This window comes from Asterias amurensis, chromosome 3, assembly GCF_032118995.1.
Source record: "Asterias amurensis chromosome 3, ASM3211899v1".
Lineage (NCBI taxonomy): Eukaryota > Metazoa > Echinodermata > Asteroidea > Forcipulatida > Asteriidae > Asterias > Asterias amurensis.
Genome location: NC_092650.1, coordinates 18,084,941 through 18,108,101, shown reverse-complemented (window position 1 = coordinate 18,108,101; position 23,161 = coordinate 18,084,941). Strand labels below are relative to the sequence as shown.

The 23,161-nt window shown below is 38.0% G+C and overlaps 1 protein-coding gene across 1 annotated transcript; it reads right to left on the bottom strand.

Annotated features, from left to right (window-relative positions):
* Nucleotides 1-1,315: 1,315 nt before the first annotated feature.
* Nucleotides 1,316-21,259, bottom strand: LOC139935005 (b(0,+)-type amino acid transporter 1-like). Its single transcript, XM_071929446.1, has 12 exons — nucleotides 20,723-21,259; nucleotides 9,491-9,638; nucleotides 8,355-8,609; nucleotides 7,404-7,529; nucleotides 6,638-6,743; nucleotides 6,422-6,466; nucleotides 5,705-5,828; nucleotides 4,681-4,784; nucleotides 4,286-4,382; nucleotides 3,625-3,774; nucleotides 2,594-2,762; nucleotides 1,316-1,504 (listed from the first exon to the last, which is right to left on the bottom strand). The coding sequence occupies exons 1-12, from the start codon at nucleotides 20,855-20,857 to the stop codon at nucleotides 1,419-1,421; spliced, it is 1,545 nt and encodes a 514-aa protein (XP_071785547.1). The 5' UTR covers nucleotides 20,858-21,259; the 3' UTR covers nucleotides 1,316-1,418.
* Between the last annotated feature and the right edge of the window lie 1,902 nt (nucleotides 21,260-23,161).

Genomic DNA, 23,161 nt, shown 5'->3' with positions numbered 1-23,161 from the left:
AGAATTCAAACGAAGACAAACACTATGTTCATCAGTACAGCTTAGTAAGTTTTGCTGCTACGGTAAGCACGAAAATTTGCTTTCCGTTAAGCAGAGCTATGACATTTTGCCCTGGTGTCGTAAGAAAAACCTCTGAGATTATGTCCCCCGTTGAAAGTAACATGAGGATTGTTCGCAAGAGGGCGCTATCGGAAGATGTTTGTACACAGTTCACCGTATAGGGACAACATCTCCGGGAAACTGCATCTCCTGCCACTACGGCCCTAAGTGGTTCCTGAAAATTACTGTATCTCTCCCCATACACTGTTGCCCCTTACCACCACCCCACTCCACCAGTTCTAACTGCAATTCCCTATACAATAAAACAGTAAGCAATTAATAAATATCAAACATTCAGAAAATTTGAGAAATACTGACGCACCACAAAAGATCAACATTTTATCTTGTGTATGAATGCGACTCTCCAACCAAACCTAGACAATTTAAATTAAAACTCAAAACAGTGTATAATTCCTCATCAACATATATCAACGTGACCTAATTGTTCATTGACTGTTCTGAATTGCCCCTTACTTAAGTCAAAATAATTGTTACCATAAAACCTTACTTGGTGATGTGTAACGGGGGGAGGTTGATAGTTTAAAACATTGTGAGAAACGGCTCCCTGAAAAAGTAAACATTTAATAACACATTACAATGTCAATGCCTAACAACTATGTTTCGAGAAGTGCATGCTGTTGGCATAGAAACCAACACAGTTGTCAACTTTTGACATGTAGAGCCATCTCAAACGTTTATCTGACTGCAAACAAAGTTTGCATGTATATTTTAACAATGATAAAACAACAAATAATGTTACCAAAGCCTCTTTTAATTTTCTTTGTATAAAATAAACGATTTATAGCTGTAACAAAACACAAAACACCAAGCATGTTATGAAGCTGTTCATCAATATAGAAATTTGCTCAGCCAAGAAGGTTACCAGCCAAAACACCATGCAACATTGAATGTTTTTGAATGGTTCCCTATATCAATTTAGCTTTGCATAATTTTTTTCCACATAAACGGCTTCGCCAAAATGTGGCTTGATTTGTATAGTTGGTTTGTAAAAGAGTTGGTTTTCATGTTCCTTTTGGGACATCGAAGAACGGAGGACAAGCTTGTCAACGTGTTATAAAGGACTGGGCTCAAATTAATTAAACCTGTATAAGCACAAAAACGTGCCGTATGCACAAAACGTGCCGTAAGCACGGAAAGCTTTTGCTTACAGAAACAGGTTTCCAGCAAAAATTGCTTAAAGTTTACTTTGTTGTAACTTACTGGTGCCCCACTCATTTTTTTTTTTTGCTTAGCAAATTTGCTAAGCATTATTTTTTCCGCTTAACAGCTTTATGAAGTTGGGCCCAGCTTATGGTGATTTAAGCAGCTTCAATTTCTTCAGTCTCGTAATCATGTGATGATGGTGCAACCTCCAATAACAGTTGAAAGAATACTGTGATGTGCTCTGCATGGTGGAGAACAGAAAGATCAGGCAATTAAATTCAACCAACAGGTGATATCTGTTCTTCTTTCTTCACATTGTTAGTACAAAATCGTTTGTAAACACTTATAGTCAAAAATCAGGTCTGTTTCTCAGAACACAAACCTAATAAGCAATATCCGATTTCGATGTAAACAGGTTAGACATTCACTGTATAAACATTTTTGTTGAGTGTCCAAAATACAATAGGCCACATTAAAAACAATGTTGATCGTCCCCGCCCAGCCCGTTCAAAACCCCCCGACCCCATTCTCCCCCCCCCCCCCCCCCATGTCTGGATATCTCTTTATACTTTTACTGCCCAGATTTTTCAGCTGATATTTGGTTCAAAATGTACAGGTTTGATAAGATGTTTAAAGAAGGGTTTTTATTCATGTTGGCAAAGCAAGAACAATTCTTACTTGGGCTAACTGTGCTTAGTTGTTTGAAAAAGTTTACAGAAAATGTCATCTAGGAGTTAAATTTGTTTGACAAAACTATTGAAAACATCAACAACACACAAACCCTCTGTTTTATCGTGATTGCGATGATTTCTTTATTCTTGATTTCATATTTGGCATGTCAAGAAAACTTTTAAAAAAAACTTTTAAAAAAACTACCTCCTTCCCCCCCCCCCCCCCATCTGCAAAAAAAACAAAAAACGATCAACAATTTGTTGTATGTGGCCATATGAAATACAATGTATACAATCACTGGACAAACCTGTAGGATTGTCCAATATTCAATATTGATGTACAAGGTAGACATTAACTGTACAAAACTATGTGAATGTCAAATATCCATTATCTGAAAAGCAACATCGATATTCGCTGTACTAACATGTGAATGTCCAATATCCCCAATATCGATGTACATGTACAACGTATACATTCATTGTACAAGCCCATGTCCAACATCCAATCTAAAAACCATCATCGATATTAGCTGTACAAACATATGAGAATGTCCAGTATCAAGTATCGATGTATCCAGGGTATAAGTATTCACTATACAAACATGGTGAATGTCTAAAATCCAATATCAAACTAATTTTACTGTCATCAAAATACTTACTCATAAATGGCAGTTCCAACTTGTAGTAGACAAACGGAACGTAGAAAACTAGTCCGGCCAAAATGAAGAGGAGAGCGAAGAGATACTCCAGAGCTGGTTCATCAATGATGGGGGCGATGACGAGATACACCGAAGCAATCAAGACAATAATAGGGATGAAGATGGGTACCTGAAGAAAGGGGTTATATATACGGGAGGTTTAAAATTACTTCAAAAGAGAAAATATGACACAAAGTCAGTACAACTGAGAGCCAACAAGAAGATTTGAAGCAATCAGTTTGATAATTGAGATGACGGTAGTATATAATTACTGCTACTAATACTATTTTTTTTATCACTATACTATTACTATTACTACTATGACGAGATATACCGTATGAATGTTTACAGTTCGTGCAATGGTGCAAATAATGTGCATTCGTTGAAAGATGGTTTTTATATAACTGACATACAGATCCTTGTCATTTGATTGGTGGAACTTACTTCACATGACATTCACTATTACTCCCATCCGCAACGGCGATCAAAAAGACCTATTCACCCATGGGGAATAGCATTTCCCATTCAACGGTTAGGATCATCCTTGTTCCCAATAATTTTGAGCAGTACAGCGCCGCTGCTAAAACAAATGAGCACCTGTGCAAAAGGTTGTGATCCGATTGCTATTAAATTTTTGCATTGTTGCCGCCAAGCGGCGCTATTATTATTGTTCCGAACCAGTAATTTGTGTGATTTTTTCATAATGTTATACTTCGCCTCGTGAAATGAAACAGTCAAAATTTTAGCTTGCGATAATATCCCTCCCGTTCCACTCTGAGCCACTGAATGTTTGTGTACCAATTTTCAACTCATGAACATAATATTCGCTCCATTGCACTCATAAACATTCATTAGTTGTATACATACCAACCTCACCACATAACTAGAAACCAAATAAAGTTTATGCAAAAAATTATTTTGAGTGTCCACTGCCTTTTAAAAATGCAATTTGAAAGTAAAACTTGAGGTATAAGAGTTGACCAGTCTTTTACCTTGATAGGGCGGTGTACCTCTGGACGTTTATAGCGCAGAATGAGGAGCGCCCCGACGGTAGCTCCATAAAACAGCCAAGCGGTAAAGCTGAAGTAATTGACCAGACTGTCAAAGTCTCCGGGAATGATCATGATAAGTGCAATGGCTGCCTGTACACACAAAAAAATAATAATAATTGCTATCAAAATAGGGCAGTATACTCTGCTTCTCTACAAGAGACTTATTAATTAAACTCATTTCAATTTATTTTATTTGTTCATCGTATGAAAACACATGAAACGAAACTGTTTTCCGTTATCATAATTCTTAAAAAGTTCATAAAAACACCCAAAAAGGTCTACATCACAATAGACAATAAAATACACAATGATACACGTTTTCGTAATTTTCCCATTTTCTTCCAAGTAATTTCTTATTGATTGTGGCCCTTACATTTTTGTTTTTGTTAATTTTTAACACCCTTTGATTTTTGAACGTTTGATTCTCTCTTTGGTATCCACTTGTGACATCACCCACAGTGTCAATTTAAACACCCCATTTTTTGCAGTGTATAGTAGATTTCAATCTAGTGTTGTTTGAAGTTTTATCCACTTTTTCGTTCGTCTCAATTTAGGGTTAAAAAAGCAACGATTTTGTTACTGCATTTGTTTTGGTTTTTACCTGAAATATGAGCGCTGGGACTGGTGTGTATCTCTTGACGTGGACCATGGACAACACATCTACGGTGTGGCCCTCACGAGCAGTGACGAACGCCAACCTGAATTTGGGTAAACACATTGTGTTACACATCTCACTTATGATCATGTTAAGTCAGTTTGAATTTTTTTCAAAAAACAAAAATTCCAGCAATAGAATCAAGTCTATAGTTCATAATTCATGCGGATACGAATGCGATACAAATTTTTGACGTCAAACATTTGTAACGAATAATTAGCATGAGTTGAAATGTGCTAGACTCCTCCAACGAAACAATTTGCTTTGATAAATGTACTGCAAAGTAGCACATCATATCCATTTGGGGTTAGCAGGTCAGAGAGAGTTTGTGTAGTGCCTACCTTCCGGAAGCGAAGACTGATCCATTAGCAGCACCGAAGGTAGAGCAACAGACAAAGAATGGAATAATCCAAGCCATGGGGCCGAGGGTTCGACTGGCAAAAGTCTAATAAAAACACAAAATGGATTTGATTAGAACCCGTCGACCACTTCAAGAACAGACTATTTTTTCGGATTTTTTCTGATCTGGACGTTTTCAGAACTCAGAAGGTTCCAGAACTCACTTTAGGATGAGTCTAACTTGTTTCGTATTAACCAAACATTTTCAGAACTGCGTAGGTTTCAGAACTCACTTTAAGATGTGTCTAAACTGTTTCGTATTAACCAAACATTTTTAGAACTGAGTAGGTTTTATAACTCACTTTAGGATGAGTCTAACTTGTTTCGTATTTACCAAACAGAAAGTTGGCCTAAGGCAAATATTATTCTCAAGCTTCTTCTCAAAGTGGCCTAAATATGGGTGCATGCAGCGACTACCAGCATACCCATATGGCAGAAGGATATGTCCGTCAAAAATTCGCAACTTAATATTAAGAAGATTTTACAGTCTGCAGCCGATTTCACGAAACGCTAAGGATTAATCCTAACTCGAGTTAGGATGAGTAACCCGTCCTAACTTAGGATGAGTTCAATGCGTCCTACGTATTTGGATACGGAACTGAACCCGTCCCAAGTCCTAAGATTAATGCTAAGTTAGGAAGAGTTTGGTGAAATCGACGGCTGCCATATTATGGGGACATATAATCTCCTGCCACGTATCTCTTGGTACAAACACAACGGGTATTTTGATTTTATTGTGATCAAGTCATAGTCATGTCAAAGACAATAAGACATACCAAACGTGTCAGTGGACTAACAAACGGAAACACAGTTGCTGTTGAACAATACATATTCAAAATCTAGACAAGGTGTTTGGCCAAGTAGTTGAAATCATGGAGGAAATAAAAGTGCATGAGTAGCCTAAATACAATGAAACATTTCTAAAATAGTTGTTTCCTTGGACTCAGATATTAATAGATGCCTTACCACGGCGACTGCATTAGAACTGAGTAATTCCGCTGGTGTCATGACAGTGAAGTAAGATATGTTCACCATAAGGTACAATATCGTCACCAGAGGGATGCCGATAATAATGGCTAGTGGTAGATTCCTGCACGGAAATTAAAAAAGGTAGTCTTTATAAGTTGCCTCATCTAATATCGGTTTCAGTTTAGCCCAGTGTGGTGGATTTAAAGACACACTGACAATTTCTATTAAACAATTTATTTATTTAGTTATGTTTTGGGAATGTCCAAGGGTTCGTGCTGTAACAAGTTTAACCTCCAATATAACAATTAGTGGTTGTTACTCGTTAGCAATTGAGGTTTTATGCTAATAATTATTTTGAGTAATTACCAATAGTGTCCACTGCCTTTAAAAACAAACCGAATGTGTCTTTCAGTACAAACTAAAAAAACACGCAAAAACATACTGAAATTCAAAATGATTACAACAAGCGTATACAAAGATAAAAGGAATTGTTTAAACACCTCAAGAAAAACATTTCAAAAAATGTAAATGTAAATATTTAGGTACAAAACATCATAACAGCACAATTGGTAAACAATGGTCAACTTATTAATTGATCTTGCTACGACCGTAAATTCGGATAATGTCAATTCAGTATAGTAGAAACTTCATTCATTATAGCACGGCGAGAGCTCTATATTGGCCGAAATAATTGATCTCTGGACTGATATTTACCTGTAGGGGTTGACCAATTCCTCTGTCATGTAGTTCAGCTGGTTCCTATGGAGATCAATAACGAATACATTGATTATTGTTTCACAACCCTCAAAGTTTGTCAAAATGCTAAAAATAAAAGGCCTCCTCAGTATTGACCGTCATATAGTTAAGATGCAGTTCATATTTGACAATTAAATTATCGTATTTTTATTGCTTTTGAGAAGTAACATTTACCATCCGTCATAAGCCCACAGCCCCTGGTAGAACGCAACGCCATATGCGAACGGCTGAAGCGAAGAAGTTGCGAAAGATTCCGGCGGAGTAAGGTTAGCGACTTCACCTGTGAAAAATAAAAGTTTGTTGCTAATTGTACAAACGACATTACCTGTCCAGTTTTTTATGTACTGGTAAAATTTGTGGCACTTGTTTATGCACTGGACTTGGGACACTAACTTGTCTTAGGTATCACAATATTGCCTCACTTTATCACAATATTGCCTCACAATATTACCTCACTTTATCACAATATTGCCTCACAATATTGCCTCACTTTATCACAATATTGCCTCACTCCATCACAATATTGCCTCACTCCACCTCTCCCCGGGAGAACAAACGGGTACCAGCGAGAGATGGAGATGGGGAGTAAACCTGCAATGTACTGGATACCATGTCCGGGGGAATGTAAATAATGTCCAGTGTTTGTAGACAATCAAAGGAAGTCTGCCACCAAGCTATAATTAATATAAAGCATTTTCTTTACCATAGGTCACCTAGTAGTCTGATCATTATGACGTCACACTTCGAGGCTCGTGAAGTTCTACGCCAGAGATCTGCCTGTAAGCCCACATCTATATAACCACCTTTGACCTCCAATTCATTTCACAAGTCTTTCATCCTAGAGATTCGCAGTTAAATCTGATGTACATGTGTATATAAAGCCAATACATGTATCTATCCTTGCGGATAAAGACAGAGGACCAGACTATAATTCACCTACCTTGAAAGAGCCTGATAACCCCAACAACGATAATAATGACTAGAGCTGTCAGTTTAGCTGCAGTGAAGACAACCTGCACTGATGTCGCCCATTTGACGCTGGCGCAGTTGATGAACAGAATCAGTACTGAGTTTCGCATCGGAGTGAATAGGGCAAGAAAGGAAGGAAACATTAAAAAATTCCAATGATTCAATTAATTGTCTTTTAGAAAATCAGGTTTCACAGCGACTCATCGTTAGCAATTTTATTACACATCCAATAGTGCACGACCTCTAATAAGAAAGGAGACTGTGAAGGAAAATGTTGAGCTTTAAAAAAGGGAGGAAACCCCAAATGGGCTTAACCCATCAATCAGTATAGGAACTAAAAACAACGCAATCCTCTCGCAGGGGGTCTGGTCTGAGGTGGGATTCGAACCAGGGATCCACAGTGGAGGTGAAAAGCAGGGAAAGAAACCGATAGGCTTATCCTGATTCCTGGTTTTTACTCATTATAGGGTATCTATCTCAGGTAAACGTCCTGTTGAAACATCATTTTAATTTCCGAAAATTCTAAAACAAAGATACGTTTTCATTGGTAGATCATAAATTATGGCGGCAGTTGACGACCATTCTAATCCGCCACAAGGGGCGCCAGTTAATACATTTAAAAAGTGCCCTTTGGGTTAAAGGGTCTATGTACTTTTTGGGGGACAAAAAACACAATGTCAACAGATTTACATTAAACTTACACAGTTTCAAGATAATGATATTACTTGCTGAGGTGCTGTAGTTTTACTCATTTCTCAAAAACTATAGCACTTCAGCATTTAATATTTTCCGGGGAGCTTTCTACTATCATTATCTTCAAACGTTATAAGTTTAATGTAAATCTGTGGACATTGTGTTTTGTGTTACAAAAAGTACCCAAATCTATTAACAGGAACAAACTGCGGTATCGACCTTTACTCACCGATTGCAACGGCTGCGAACAGCTTAGGTGTAATAGTGGGCGGGTCGCAATCTCCTCCGTCGGTATTGAAGAGAGCTTGTGAGGCGTACGCTCCGAAGGTTAGAGTGATGGCTGAGACACTGGACGGTTTAAGAACTATGGTTGAGATCCACGAGAAGAGAAAGGCAGGGATGGGTCCTAGGGTGTCCAAGAGGTAAGCATACTCCCCTCCTGATTTCGGGATGACTGTGCCAAGCTCAGCGTAGCATAATGCACCTGTGCATAGAGTGAGGTTAAACACAAGTCACCGAGAAATCGTGTGAACAGAACACTATGAGGGCTCACTCTATAGACGATGTGACCTCTGACGTCACACGAAAACCATACATGATTGGCAGCCAGCTAGAAAGTGTACGCAATCTTACTACGACTACGCAACTCAGTGCCCGGCGAAACATGACGTGTATAGTGTTTTGTCAACAGAGGGCGGTTTAAATGTAAACATAGGTCACATCGTCTATACCTTGTTCTTGTTCTCAAGCTGGCTGGACTCCCGTAATAGCATTGATCTACAAATGTCTGTTTACATGCCATGACATCGTCACACAGTAAGGCTATTATGGTGGCCTACAAAATTAATGCCACTCCATAACACGTCACAAACACATTCCCATCCTTCCCAAGCTTAGACATATAGTTTTCAACTACCATCCTAACCACTTACCCCTAACCCAAACTACCTTCCTATCCCCCAGCCTAATCTAAGCCCTCAACCATCTTGACACAATCCATGTAGAGTCTGTTAACAAAGTTGTAAGCATTTTTACCATACCCAGGCGTCCACTTCAAGGTGTGGGCTACACTATCGGCTATCCACCTAAATCGCCGAATTGACCAGGGACATGTTGCCACATACTCCGGGGGCTGAAACATGGTTACCCCCTTCACAGTCCATAAGTATGTATGCATGGGTATCTTCCACTGTGAGCCTGACTGGCTACCTTCCCAAATTTTTACAAATTTTTGTTTGTAAGATCATCGTTGCTTTTTGAAGCCCGTATCTAAAAGAGCATTTCACAATCAGTGACGAAGTCTGCCCGTAGTTTTCCAACCCTTATCTTTATTTAACCCTTACCCTAACCCTTTAAAGTATGTACCAATGATGGAAAGTACTCCGCACATCATCCAGACTATCAGACTCATCCCAACGCTTTCGGTCTGTCTCAGGACCCCCTTTGGAGATACGAAGATTCCAGATCCTATCATTGTTCCGACGATCATAGCTATACCACTGATCAATCCAACCTGGTAATCAAAACAGAATAACACGCAAGTTATTAGTGACAGTATGACCGTTAGTTCCATCCAAGGTTTGCCAAACATGAATTGTGATACCGAACACAAACTCTGTGAAGATGAAAAAAAAAATTGTTGGAAATAACATTGTTTGTGTTATGACAGTCTGTATTTCTGCATTCTGGATCAGACGTGAGTTCGGCCACTAAGATAGCCCAACTGTTGCTAATGTAAGTACTTTCTTAAAACAAACGCATGGTGTCGCGGCGATCCAGCCGAAGATCCTGCAGTAGCTGTATTGCCGCTAATTCGGACACGACCTAGTAATAGTAGTTTCTTATTTGTCCCTTTAAATGTATAGTCCTGTCAAAATTGTAACTCCAAACGTTATCATGATAATAACTGGGTTTTTTAAATAGCATAATGGATGATGGATATTAATTGTTGTTTCCCAACATATACGCTTAAAGGCAGTGGACACTATCGGTAATTACTCAAAATAATTATTAGCATAAAACCTGGCAGCGAGTAATGGGGAGCTGTTGGTAGTATTAAACATTGTGAGAAACGGCTACCTCTGAAGTAACGTAGTTTTCGAGACCTCAGAATTAGAATTTGAGGTCTCGAAATCAAGCATCTAAAAGCACACAACTTCGTGTGACAAGGGTGTTTTTTTCTTTCATTATTATGAGCCCAAATTTTCACACGTTTGTTATTTTGTGCAGAAGACTGGTTTTTGACAAATACCAATAGTGTCCATTGTCGTTAAAGCCATTGGACCCTTTCGGTAAACAGTATTGTCCAAGGCCCACACTTCGTGTATCACAACTTCTATATCAAATAACAAACCTGTGAAAATTTGGGCTTAATCGGCATCGGAGTCGGGAGAAAATAACGGGGAAACTCACCCTTGTATCCGCGCGTTTCGCCGTGTCATGACATGTGTTTAAAATAAATCCGTAATTCTCGTTAACGAGAATTGATATTGTTTTACTGTTTTCTCAAAAAGTAAAGCATTTCATGGAATAATATTTCAAGAGAAGTATTTCACCACTACCTTCTGTAAACCCTGTAAGTTATTTGTAAATCTGTGAACTTTTTTTTCCTGTTCCGAACCACAATAGTTTTAGTGTCTGACTGGTCAAGCTTTTTTTTAAATACTTTTGAGATTGTGTTTTAAAAATTCGTTGTAACTTTCACACGCAAAACGTGTCCAGATTCGGTGTTTACCGTGCTCACCCCCCCCCCCCACAAAAAAAAAAAAAAAAAAAAAAAAACCACGTAATAACAATAATAATTCGACATATAAAACTCACTAACCTATTCATCTAACGGAAAAGTACTTAAAGCCTAATTAGATGCAAATTCGTAGTCATAAAATAATAATTATACTGATTACCATAGTTTCAGAGACGAAAAATGCGGGTGGGTATAGCGAGCACGCTGCCTTTATCCTCAAGGTTGTGGCTAATGACTACTAAATACAGAACGAATAGCTTGGATCAGCCTTTATTTTCTCAGAAGAAAACATTCACTCTTTCTAAAGGAACATTTTAATACATAGTTGGTTTTTGTTGCTGGCAGTGAAAGCACTTAATGTAAATCCACCATAATTATACATATTAAAACAGACAAGCCTGTATATAAGTTTGAGATCCATCGACTATCTGGGTCAGAGAAACTATAGTGAAAAACCGATGAATACTAAGCGATAAACTCCAAACGAGAAATTATTTTTTATTTATTTATTATAAAATATGACATTTCGGACAGAAATATTTCATGGGATGTTTTCTACTATCATCATCACCATTGTGTAAATTTGTGACTTCGCGATTTGTTTGTCTTACCAATTATGTAATGTTTCTTCAAAACAAAATTGAAATTAAAGGAAAATTAGAGTCGGTGTTTCAAAGATTGCCACCTGCTAATCTTGAAAAGCTTGGGCTATTTGAAAGCTTGAGGCTACATTTAGGGCAGGGCTACCTTAAGAGCCCGCACAAACTTTGACCACTGGATCTGGGTAATTAATAAATGCTCATAAATCAGAGCCAGACGAGAAGAAAAGATAAGAATGACTATATATATCAATATTAATAGTAAACTTGCGGGTACAACCATGGGTAAAAACTCCTTTGAAGGAGTGGTGGCTCTGAAAAGAGCCGGTTTGGTCTCGACGTTTCGAACAGTATACTCTGCTCGTCTTCAGGAGAATGAGCATTCTCCTGAAGACGAGCAGAGTATACTGTTCGAAACGTCGAGACCAAACCGGCTCTTTTCAGAGCCACCACTCCTTCAAAAGAGATCTTACTCATGGTTGTACCCGCAAGTTTGCTATAGGTTTTCATGGTCAAATTCAGAAAATGAGCAGGCAATTTCATTTTTATGCGTTCGAGTTAAAGCTGTTTTGCCTCTCCAGTTATTACTGCGTTTCAAATTCAGAATTCGGCCATTCAATTTCGTTTTAAGTCGATTCAAATTCCTTAAGCACTCTGTTCAATTTAGCGTATCGTCATTCTTTTTCGTGGTAAACACGCCTCAAGAAGCGTTGCGAATTTGAATGCTGCTTTGATGAATTGTTAAATTGAATGTTTGTTTTGATAATTCGAATGACGAAACATTACATTTGACTAATCATAAAACCGAATGACCATTTTCAGTATCATTCGATTTCTCGTGAAACAGAATAGCTTGATTGTGGTTAAACTGGCTGCTCATTTGACGAAATTGAGAAAACCTATGTTAAAATATATAATAATTATATATTTATTGTTATTCTTATTCTCCACACCATGCAAACCTTCAAACATTATTTTAGAAGAGAAGATATTAAAGAAATTTCAGTTTTTAGTTTTAGTTATGGGAGGAAACTCAAGAGAACTTATCAGGGGAAAACCCACGCAGTCAATAGAGGACAAAAACCTTATAGTGCCCCCAGTGGGACTCGAACAGGGGTCCTAGAGGTGGAGCGTGAAGCAAGAAGCTCCACTACACACCAACCTGACCAACTTTTTGATATTGCAAAAAGTCTGTCTGCGACTCGAAAAGACTAGAAGCCAACCATTTTCTATCCAACAGATAGCCTTTGTACTTAATAAATTGGATAGGAGTCAAGTGTCAAGTAGTAAACTGACTGGGTGTTTTGATTGAACAAAGAATTTTTATTTGTTCCGGACTTTTGACATGTCGGTTTATGTGTTCAATGATAGAATTGAGTCACGTGGTTCACGTGGCGTCATCACCTTGCACTACTCCCGTGCACTAAAGTGTCGGGCTGTTTATCCGTTTCGTTTCGTTTACCACATTTTTTATAACTAGTCATCAATAAAGTACGCCATAATAATAGTAAAAAAGTACACATAATATTATTCCAGACAGAGTTTACGACACTTGCGCAGTTCGGAAATAAGAAGAAGGGATATAGCAGAAATCAAACAATAAGCTTCTACTTTTAAGACATCTTTCCAAGTTATAGCCCAAATCGTCTGATCCAAGGCAATGTGTCCCATAAAGTATGTAGACTTGGACAAGTGGTTAATGGTCACACGCGGTGAGATAGTCGAGTTGTGGCGGTGCTATGGCGAGATCGCTGTTCTCGCGCGAACCGCTGGGACCGTAGTCGTGACAGCATGCGTAGTAGAATACTGCGGAAGAGTCGGAACGATATCACCGCGACAGACATTTAAAGGCAGTGGACACTGTTGGTAATTGTCAAAGACTATCCTTCACAGTTGGTGTATCTCAACATAAGCATAACATAACAAACCTGTGAAAATTTGAGCTCAATTGGTCATCGAAGTTGCGAGATAATAATGATAGAAAAAAACACCCTTGTCACACGAAGTTGTGTGCGTTTAGATGATTTATTTCGAGACCTCAAGTTCTAAATCTGAGGTCTCGAAATCAAATTCGTGGAATATTACGTCTTTCTCTAAAACTATGGCACTTCATAGGTAGCCGTTTATCACAATGTTTGATACCATCAACCTCTCCCCATTACTTGTCACCAAGTAAGGTTTTATGCCAATAATTATTTTGAGTAATTACCAATAGTGTCCACTGCCTTTAACGACTTGTGCACAAGTCTACATAAAGTACAGTAAGGTTACACTGGGGGCATGACCTAACTACGAATTATTACGGTTGTTTGAATTTCGTTTCAGAATTGCTTTTTAAATGACAACTATTGTGGGCTATCTTGGTGCAGACTCAGACCAATGTTCCAGGGGCCCCTTTTTCGAAACCATGTCTTGAAGGCCTTTGGACACGTCTCATAGCCTTGGTCTGCATTTTAGACACGCCGTGCCCAAAATGCACGTATTTAAGACGTATATATGGGTGGATCCCAATTCAAAGCTTGTGGTTTCAAAAGTACTTATATGTCCACAGATTAACAGTAAACGGTTTGAAGATAAAGATAGTAGAAAGCTTTCCTTAAAATATTACTTGCTGAGGTGTTCTAAGTTTTTGAGAAATGAGTAAAACAATGTCACGAAAACTGTTTTAGTCTCAGTTTTAGCATGTAAAAAGGTATTAACCAGTTATGGTATTTTATTTGAAATTAAGTTAGTTTAAGGTTATTCTGTGTACCTTGTGTTTTGTGTTACAAAAAGTACCCAAATCATTTAAAGCTTTTAAAACAATTCTCGTAGTTACGACAATATGGCTCTGAAACTCAGTCTATTCAAGGATCGACTATTCAATGACAATGTTCATGTGCATAATGGTTCATTTAGTTCTCAAGTGTTAGATCATGCCTAGTATTACAGGGAATGTACACGTTTGGTAATTACTCAAAACAAATATTAACTTAAAAACTGACTTGGGAACGATCATGGAGAGCTGTTGATAGTATAAAACATTGTGGGAAACGACTCCCTCTGAAGTAACGTAGTTTTTGAGAAAGGGGTAATTTCTCACTAGAATATTAAAAAACTTCTAGACGTCTTTTATTCTTGTCTGAAAGCGCACAAATTCGTACAGCAAGGGTGTTTTTTTCTCCCTCTGAAATATCGCAGTTTTTGAGAAAGGTTTTTTAATATGCATCTGAAATCACACCGTCAAAGTATTGTACACCAAGGGTGTTTTACTTCATTAGTTTCTTGCAACTCCGATGACCAATTGAGCCAAATTATTTACAGGTTTGTTATTTTATTTAGATGTTGGGATTGATACACCAAAGTGAGAATACTGGTCTTTGACCAAACGATGTACCAAACGTGCGCGCCTTTAACAAAATTGTTGATTTGCTACGATGTGGCCTTTTGTATGTCTGGTGTTTGCTCAAGTCGACGCGGGGAAAATAATACTTCGTTGAATTGAGTATTTCGGGTGTAACCTTGGGTCCCGTTCCAAAGGTCTGCGGGTTTGGGATAGTGTTTTTTTTTTTTTTTTGTCTATACGTTTTAAAGGTATGATTGAATTCATGTGGTATCTCAGAGAGTAAAATGAATAATAATTGTGCATTATTCGTTTCTTTGAAGAGTACTTTAATATTATTCCAGACAGAGTTTACGACACTTGCGCAGTTCGGAAATAAGAAGAAGGGATATAGCAGAAATCAAACAATAAGCTTCTACTTTTAAGACATCTTTCCAAAATGTTGTCCGAATTGTCCGATCCAAGGCAGTGTGTCCCATAAAGTATGTAGACTTGGACAAGTGGTTAATGGTCACACGCGGTGAGATAGTCGAGTTGTGGCGGTGCTATGGCGAGATCGCTGTTCTCGCGCGAACCGCTGGGACCGTAGTCGTGACAGAATTCACGTATTCGCGTAGTAGAATACCGCGGGAATCGCGGGGAGAGTCGGAACGATATCACCGCAACAGACACTTACAGGCAGTGGACACTGTTGGTAATTGTCAAAGACTATCCTTCACAGTTGTTGTATCTCAACATAAGCATAACATAACAAACCTGTGAAAATTTGAGCTCAATTGGTCATCGAAGTTGCGAGATAATAATGAAAGAAAAAAAAACACCCTTGTCACACGAAGTTGTGTGCGTTTAGATGATTGATTTCGAGGTCTCGAAATCAAATTCGTGGAATATTACGTCTTTCTCTAAAACTATGGCACTTCAGAGGGAGCCGTTTCTCACAATGTTTTATACCACCAACCTCTCCCCATTACTTGTGACCAAGTAAGGTTTTATGCCAATAATTATTTTGAGTAATTACCATTAGTGTCCACTGCCTTTAACGACTTGTGCACAAATCTACATAAAGTACAGTAAGGTTACACTGGGGGCATGACCAAACTACGAATTATTACGGTTGTTTGAATTTCGTTCCAGAATTGCTTTTTAAATGACAACTATTGTGGGCTGTCTTGGTGCAGACTCAGACCAATGTTCCAGGGGCCCCTTTTTCGAAACCATGTCTTGAAGGCCTTTGGACACGTCTCATAGCCTTGGTCTGCATTTTAGACACGCCGTGCCCAAAATGCACGTATTTAAGACGTATATGGGTGGATCCCAATTCAAAGCTTGTGGTTTCAAAAGTACTTAAAGGGTTTGGGTATACTTGTTGTAACACAAAACACAATGTCCTCAGATTAACATTAAACGGTTTGAAGATAAAGATAGTAGAAAGCTTTCCTTAAGATATTACTTGCTGAGGTGTTCTAAGTTTTTGAGAAATGAGTAAAACAATGTCACGAAAACTGTTTTAGTCTCAGTTTTAGCATGTAAAAATGTATTAACCAGTTATGGTATTTAATTTTAAATTAAGTTAGTTTAATGTAAATCTGTGTACCTTGTGTTTTGTGTTACAAAAGGTACCCAAATCCTTTAAACCTTTCAAAGCCATTGGACCCTTTCGGTAAACAGTGTTTTCCAAGGCCCACACTTTATGTACCACAACTTCTACATCAAACAATAAAACCTTTGAAAATTTAGGCTCAATCGGTCTTTGGAGTCAGGAGAAAACAACGGAAAAACCCACCCTTGTTTCCGCGCGTTTCGCCGTGTCATGACATGTGTTTAAAATAAATCCGTAATTCTCGTTAACGAGAATTTATATTGTCTTGCTGTTTTCTCAAAAAGTAAAGCATTTCATGGAATAATATTTCAAGAGAAGTCTTTCACCATTGCCTTCTATAAACCCTGTACATGTAGGTTATGTGTAAATCTGTGAACTTTTTTTTTCTCTGAACCGAAAGGGTCCAATGGCTTTAAAACAATTCTCGTAGTTGCGACGATATGGCTCTGAAACGATAATCAGTATAGTCTATTCAAGGATCGACTATTCAATGACAATGTTCATGTGCATAATGGTTAATTTAGTTCTCATGCCTAGTATTACAGGGAATGTACACGTTTGGTAATTACTCAAACAAATATTAACTTAAAAACTGACTTGGGAACGATCATGGAGAGCTGTTGATAGTATAAAACATTGTGGGAAACGACTCCCTCTGAAGTAATGTAGTTTTGGAGAAAGGGGTAATTTCTCACTAGAATATTAAAAAACTTCTTCTAGCTAGACGTCTTTTATTCTTGTCTGAAAGCGCACAAGTTCGTACAGCAAGGGTGTTTTTTTTCTCCCTCTGAAATATCGCAGTTTTTGAGAAAGGGGTAACTTCTCACGCGATCAAATATTTTTTTAAATATGCATCTGAAATCACACCGTCAAAGTATTGTACACCAAGGGTGTTTTAATTCATTATTTTCTTGCAACTCCGATGACCAATTGAGCCCAATTATTTACAGGTTTGTTACTTTATTTAGATGTTGGGATTGATACACCAAAGTGAGAATACTGGTCTTTGACCAAACGATGTACCAAACGTGCGCGCCTTTAACAAAATTGTTGATTTGCTACGATGTGGCCTTTATATGTCTGGTGTTTGCTCATGTCGACGCGGGGAAAATAATACTTCATTGAATTGAGTATTTCGGGTGTAACCTTGGGTCCCGTTCCAAAGGTCTGCGGGTTTGGGATAGTGTTTTTGGGGTTTTTTTGTCTATACGTTTTAAAGGTATGATTGAACTCATGTGGTATCTCAGAGAGTAAAATGAATAATAATAGTGCATTATTCGTTTCTTTGAAGAGTACTTTCAATTCAGTGGGACCCACCCACCTGTGACAATCGTACGTTATATGATAATGAATTGTCAGTGAAAAACATTCGACTGTATGTGCGAATGTTACAGTTGATCTCCATTGAATACCAAAACGTTTAACCAAATAATTATTTGAGATGTACGTGGTACGCGATTTTGTTTATTCGATCCAAACTTGGTTAACGCAGGTATATAATTTGGTTATGATAGCATAGTGAACGTAAAATAAATTAAACAAATTAATAAAGAAAACCCTGTAACTTCAACTCCTTTTCCGGTTTGTAATATAGGCCTATGTTTAATGGCAAATGAGATAATTGTTTTGCTTTTTTTATGCATGTCGTCCCAAGTATGGTTTGTTTCAACGGTAAATATAACAAGTTATTTGTGTTTATTGAGTAGCTTTTGGTATATATTATATATTAGTAAAAGTAGATTTTAAAAGAATATTCATGTTCATAGAAAACCATTGCATAGGCCTATTCTATAACAGGAGCGGTATTTTGTATTGTTTGTAGGAGCGAAACTTGCACAGTCTCAACAACATTTCATGTCTTGCCAGTAAAACTACTTGCACGAATCGTGCACCTTTTCAACGGCTCTTCGTACTTTCTGCAGGACACAAAACACAGTGTAAGTTTAATGTAAATCTGTGGATATTGTTACAAAAAGCACAATACCCAAAATCCATTAATTCTTACGGTTACTGCTATTGCTATAAACAAGCAATGACCTTTTTTTGAATCCGACAGTGGTTCAGACGGAAATCATTCTTTGTGACCACAGGATTTGGTTGAATGAACCTCGTATAATAAAATTTGCTCTCAGAACAGAAGTAATAAATTTTCTGCCGAAAACACTCCATGTATACATTATATAGGCTACTATACTTTGCCTAGTTTTGTCGTCTCTTTTTGGAAAAAAAATCACTTTTTCTTTTTACGACACACATTTTGAATCTTGTCGTAAACACTGTGGGTCTTTACGAACTCTCTAAATTCAAGTGAAAACGCACTCTTTGAAGAGCCATAAGAAGAACAACTCTTTTTCGAGTGATCTTCCACTCTGCTAGATTGAAGATGGCATCTTTTTAAGTGATTTTTAAAACCCCTCTAAACAAGTGAAATTACCGCCACTCTTTTTTAAAAAGCCATTTGAGGAACCACTCGAAATGTAATGAGTGTGTTTCACTCTATTAATACATGAGCATAAAAAGTACATTGGATCCTTGCCCTTAAACTATTTCACCTCAGACTTGTGCAGCGAGGTAAAATCAATCTAAACGCAGAGGTAGTTCAGCATAAGATAAATATTAATATGTAATTCAATGACAACAAAGAATGTTTGTGGACGACTTTTCGTTAAATCTTTTGCCGGGGTCAATTCTAGTGAATGGGGCTAAGTTCCTAGATGTGCCACCGTACTATACTCCAACCGTGACCTATGACCCGGATTTAAAATATATAAAAAATGGTTTGCCCTTGATTACGATTAGTATAGTCTCCCATTCAAGACGTTGACATGAGGGAACATGTAACCATTCTCGACGGGGTTTGTTTAGTTACGTGGGTAATTACGTAGTTTAGATAATGCAAAGGGTCACTGGGTTCAAAAGACCGTATTGAACTGAGTAGCTTGGGTACAAATATTGGGTCACGTCAACAAAGGGGACAGATTGTAATCACGTTTACTTTCTCCAAATCAGAATACTTAAAGGGCACTGCGCAACATTGGGAAAAGTTGGACAACAAATATTTGGTTTACTGGAGCGGGATGTGAACTTGCATGAGACCTCGGAATATAACATACTGGCGCTAACTGAGCTACCTAACCCTGTGGTGTTGTCCTCCGTCATTGGTTTTCAATTTGTGCACGGTGTTACGCATTACAGACATACGATCTGGTGCAAAGGGAAAACTGCATGCACAAATTGGGCTCAGCAAAAGGGGGAAATAGACACACTAAGCAAAAATACCTCATAACCGATTTCAGATATGGGTACTTGAGTTTTTACAATGTGTAAAAATTTCAAGTAAATCAATCCTTTTGCGACCCTTAATCCAATGAGTCCCCCATATGCCCATTGTGGTAATGGGCATATCATCAATCAAAGGACGGGTCTATCGTCAATCAAAGAACGACAGCTTTTATAGCTTTATCCTCGAAAATTCCACAGATTTCAGTGTCTTTTTATTTATTTATTTTTTGTCTGTATTTTACTTGTTTTTGTCCGTTTATGGTAAATAGTTTTTGTAGTGACTGTCTTTAAAAAAAAATTTAAACTATAGTTGGTTTGTGAAAAAAGTTGCTGCACTTTTTGTTGGATGATTGTATATTAATGGGAAATGCGCAGATATTACCTGACTGAACAACAGAAAGAAACCTTGAAGGTTCTTGGATTTGTTATTTGCTCTCAGGTTTGCAAAAAAATGTGTCTCTGCAGAATATGACCAACTTATTTTTGGGGGATAAATAAAAGCAGCGAGCAATGTGCAAAGCAAGAGACCTCCAAAGTAAAGCAAAGTTTAGTTCCATTTCGTATTGCCAGCTTCAGAGATGCGGCTTTAGCAAACACCAAAATATGCATCCATGGAAAAAATACAAAACTTCAAAAGAGAACTGGCTGTTGCAAACTGTTTACCAACCAAAAGGACATATGATATAAAGGAAGAACTAGGCATTGTACTGACATGTCGACCCTAGCAGAGTCTTTTTCAAACTTGACACTAGGGTTAGAACGTCAGGCCAGAAACTTGTGAGAATTAGACCCAGTACAAAACGAGACGGGTCTATACGGCGCCCCTGTTCCTGTGTCTACATTAAATGAGAAAAGAGGTGTGATGCACAAAGTTCCCTATGTATTGATTACTAAACCGTGTAAGTGGAGCAACAGCCAAATATAAACTAAGAAATAAGAGAAGCATAACATACACATAAACACACTTGTACGTGGTTCAAAATCTGACCTAAATAAATACTCAGTAAAATACAACACGGTTAAAATTAAATTAGATTTATACAATAGTCACCTGTCTTTTGAGCTTCAATCCCTTGGACCCATCCTGCGAGTCGGTGTCCCCGTCCGGAAGGCCTTTTTTCCCCGTCCCTCCATTGGTGGATGGGGAGTATTTCTTCGATCCGTCTCTCTCCCGTACTTCAGACATCGCTGAGAATCAGTTTCCTCGAAGATGACCGTATGTGAAGCAACTGTGTTTTGATACACTGGCCAGATCGAAAGACGACCGCACACTACACCACCTCGTCCGTCTGCCGAACAACCTGTTGGTACTGTTTATCCTTGAAACCCTCGGTAACTTCTACTTAGTGTGCACACACCGCGAACAATGAATACCGTGTCCAGGTTATAAAAACTGTATATCCATACCTGAGATCAGATCGGTGCACCAGGTAGCGATATGAGAGCATAGCAAACAATAAAAGTTATGGCGAGGGCATTGTACCAGGCAAACGATATTCTGCAATTCAAATTTTATTCTGAATTTTGTTTTGAAAAGGTATGTATATGATTACGGGTCACCTTTCAGCGAATGGTGACTGATCGAGTGCGGTCCAGCGAACAGGCTTAGGTGAAGCACTGAGGCGTGCAGTCAACAATAGGCTCAGTACGATTGACCTGGACTGTAGAAATAAAGTTGGGAGCTCCGTGCACAGAACTGGGACGGGTTGTCCTTTGTATATCTCTCAACATAGAGTATACTCTATGCTCTCAATATGCAGAAATATATTGAATAAAATGAAGGCCTCGCTCCGTTTTTAAGGTCAAGCAAGGAATTTGTATAAAACATGCTTTGAAGTGCAGAACTAGTTGTTCGTGTACAACATAAAACGACAGTTGTAATAACTCTAATAAGTAAAACATGGTTTTACCATTTACTAACTATTATAACACACCACAACAAAGAAAGAAGATTCTGTCGGCTGAACCCTAAAGTCACTGGGCAAATTTGGTGATGGTAAAAAGACCAGCCTTCTCACTTGGTGTATCAGAACATGCATAATATAACCACAAACCTGTGAAAAATTTGGCTCAATTTAAACGAAGTTGCATGAAAATAATGAAATAAAACAGTCACCTTGTTGCACAACTTCGTGTGCTTTCAGATGCATAATTACAGGCTTAAGCTGTCCCCCAAAAAAACTATGTTACTTCAGAAGCAGCTATTCACTCAATGCTTCATACTAGCACCAGCTCTCTATGCTTGTTACCAAGTCTGTTTTAATTCCAAATGTAACTTTGAGTAATTACCAATAGTGTTCACTGCCTCAAAAATTAACAACAAAGCAACAACCTTAGTTTTGTCCAATAAAAACAGAAACAAGGGTTTTACAATTTGTTGCTTATCAGCACCACAGAAGCAGCCAAACTCTCAGCTAAATCCTTAAAGACAGTGGACACTATTGGTAATTGTCAAAAGACCATCCTTCGCACTTGGTGTATCTTAACATATTATGCATAAAATAACAAACCTGTGAAAATTTGAGCTCAGTTGGTCGTCGAAGTTGCGAGATAATAATGAAAGAAAAAACGCCCCTGTCACATGAAGTTGTGTGCTTTAAGATGGTTGATTTCGAGACCTCAAATTCTTAACCTGAGGTCTCGAAATCAAAATTCAGAGAACTACTTCTTTCTCGAAAACTACGTCACTTCAGAGGAAGCCGTTTCTCACATGTTTCTTTCATGTTTTATACTGTCAACCTCTCCCCATTACTCGTTACCAAGTGATGTTTTATGATGATAATTATTTTAAGTAAAAAGTACCAATAGTGTCTACTTCCTTTAAAATTAACACGCTACTTTTCTTTTTCCAACAGACGCAGTTTCTCCCGCCATCAGATTGATTTTCTTCAAAGCATTGTTGTATCCTGAAGAATAAGAGGTGATTGCATGACAGTTTGGATTACAGCATTTTAGATTGCATAACTTCACAACAAAGCACTACCGGTGCCATAACAATACACTGATTTGTATACAGTTTTAATTACACGGCATTGCATGATAGCTTCACAACAGAGCACTATCGGTGCCATAGCGATATCATTACACTGATTTGCATTCACATGTCAATATTTTGAATAAAAAACACTCATTCAATTCAAAACGATATAAATTGCCTTTTTACCCTCACACTAACGTGTGTAAAGCGTTGTATACTCGGTGGGATTCGAACCCAGGAAGACAATTTTAATTTCTATAGGTTTTGGGTTCGAATCCCACCCGAGTGACGTACCTGTCCACAGAACTCGGAAAAGTACTGAATATACAGTGCTTTACATCGGGTTATTATAAGGGTTATACACAATTTATATTATTTGTCCCTAATGCAAAATATAACACTTATCTTGTAAGGTTTGCATTCACACCGTTGAAAATGTGTGGAGCCTGAAAACAATGTTTTCGTGTAGCAACTCCATGCTCGCCCCACGAGGGTTGTGTATGTCTGTTCTTT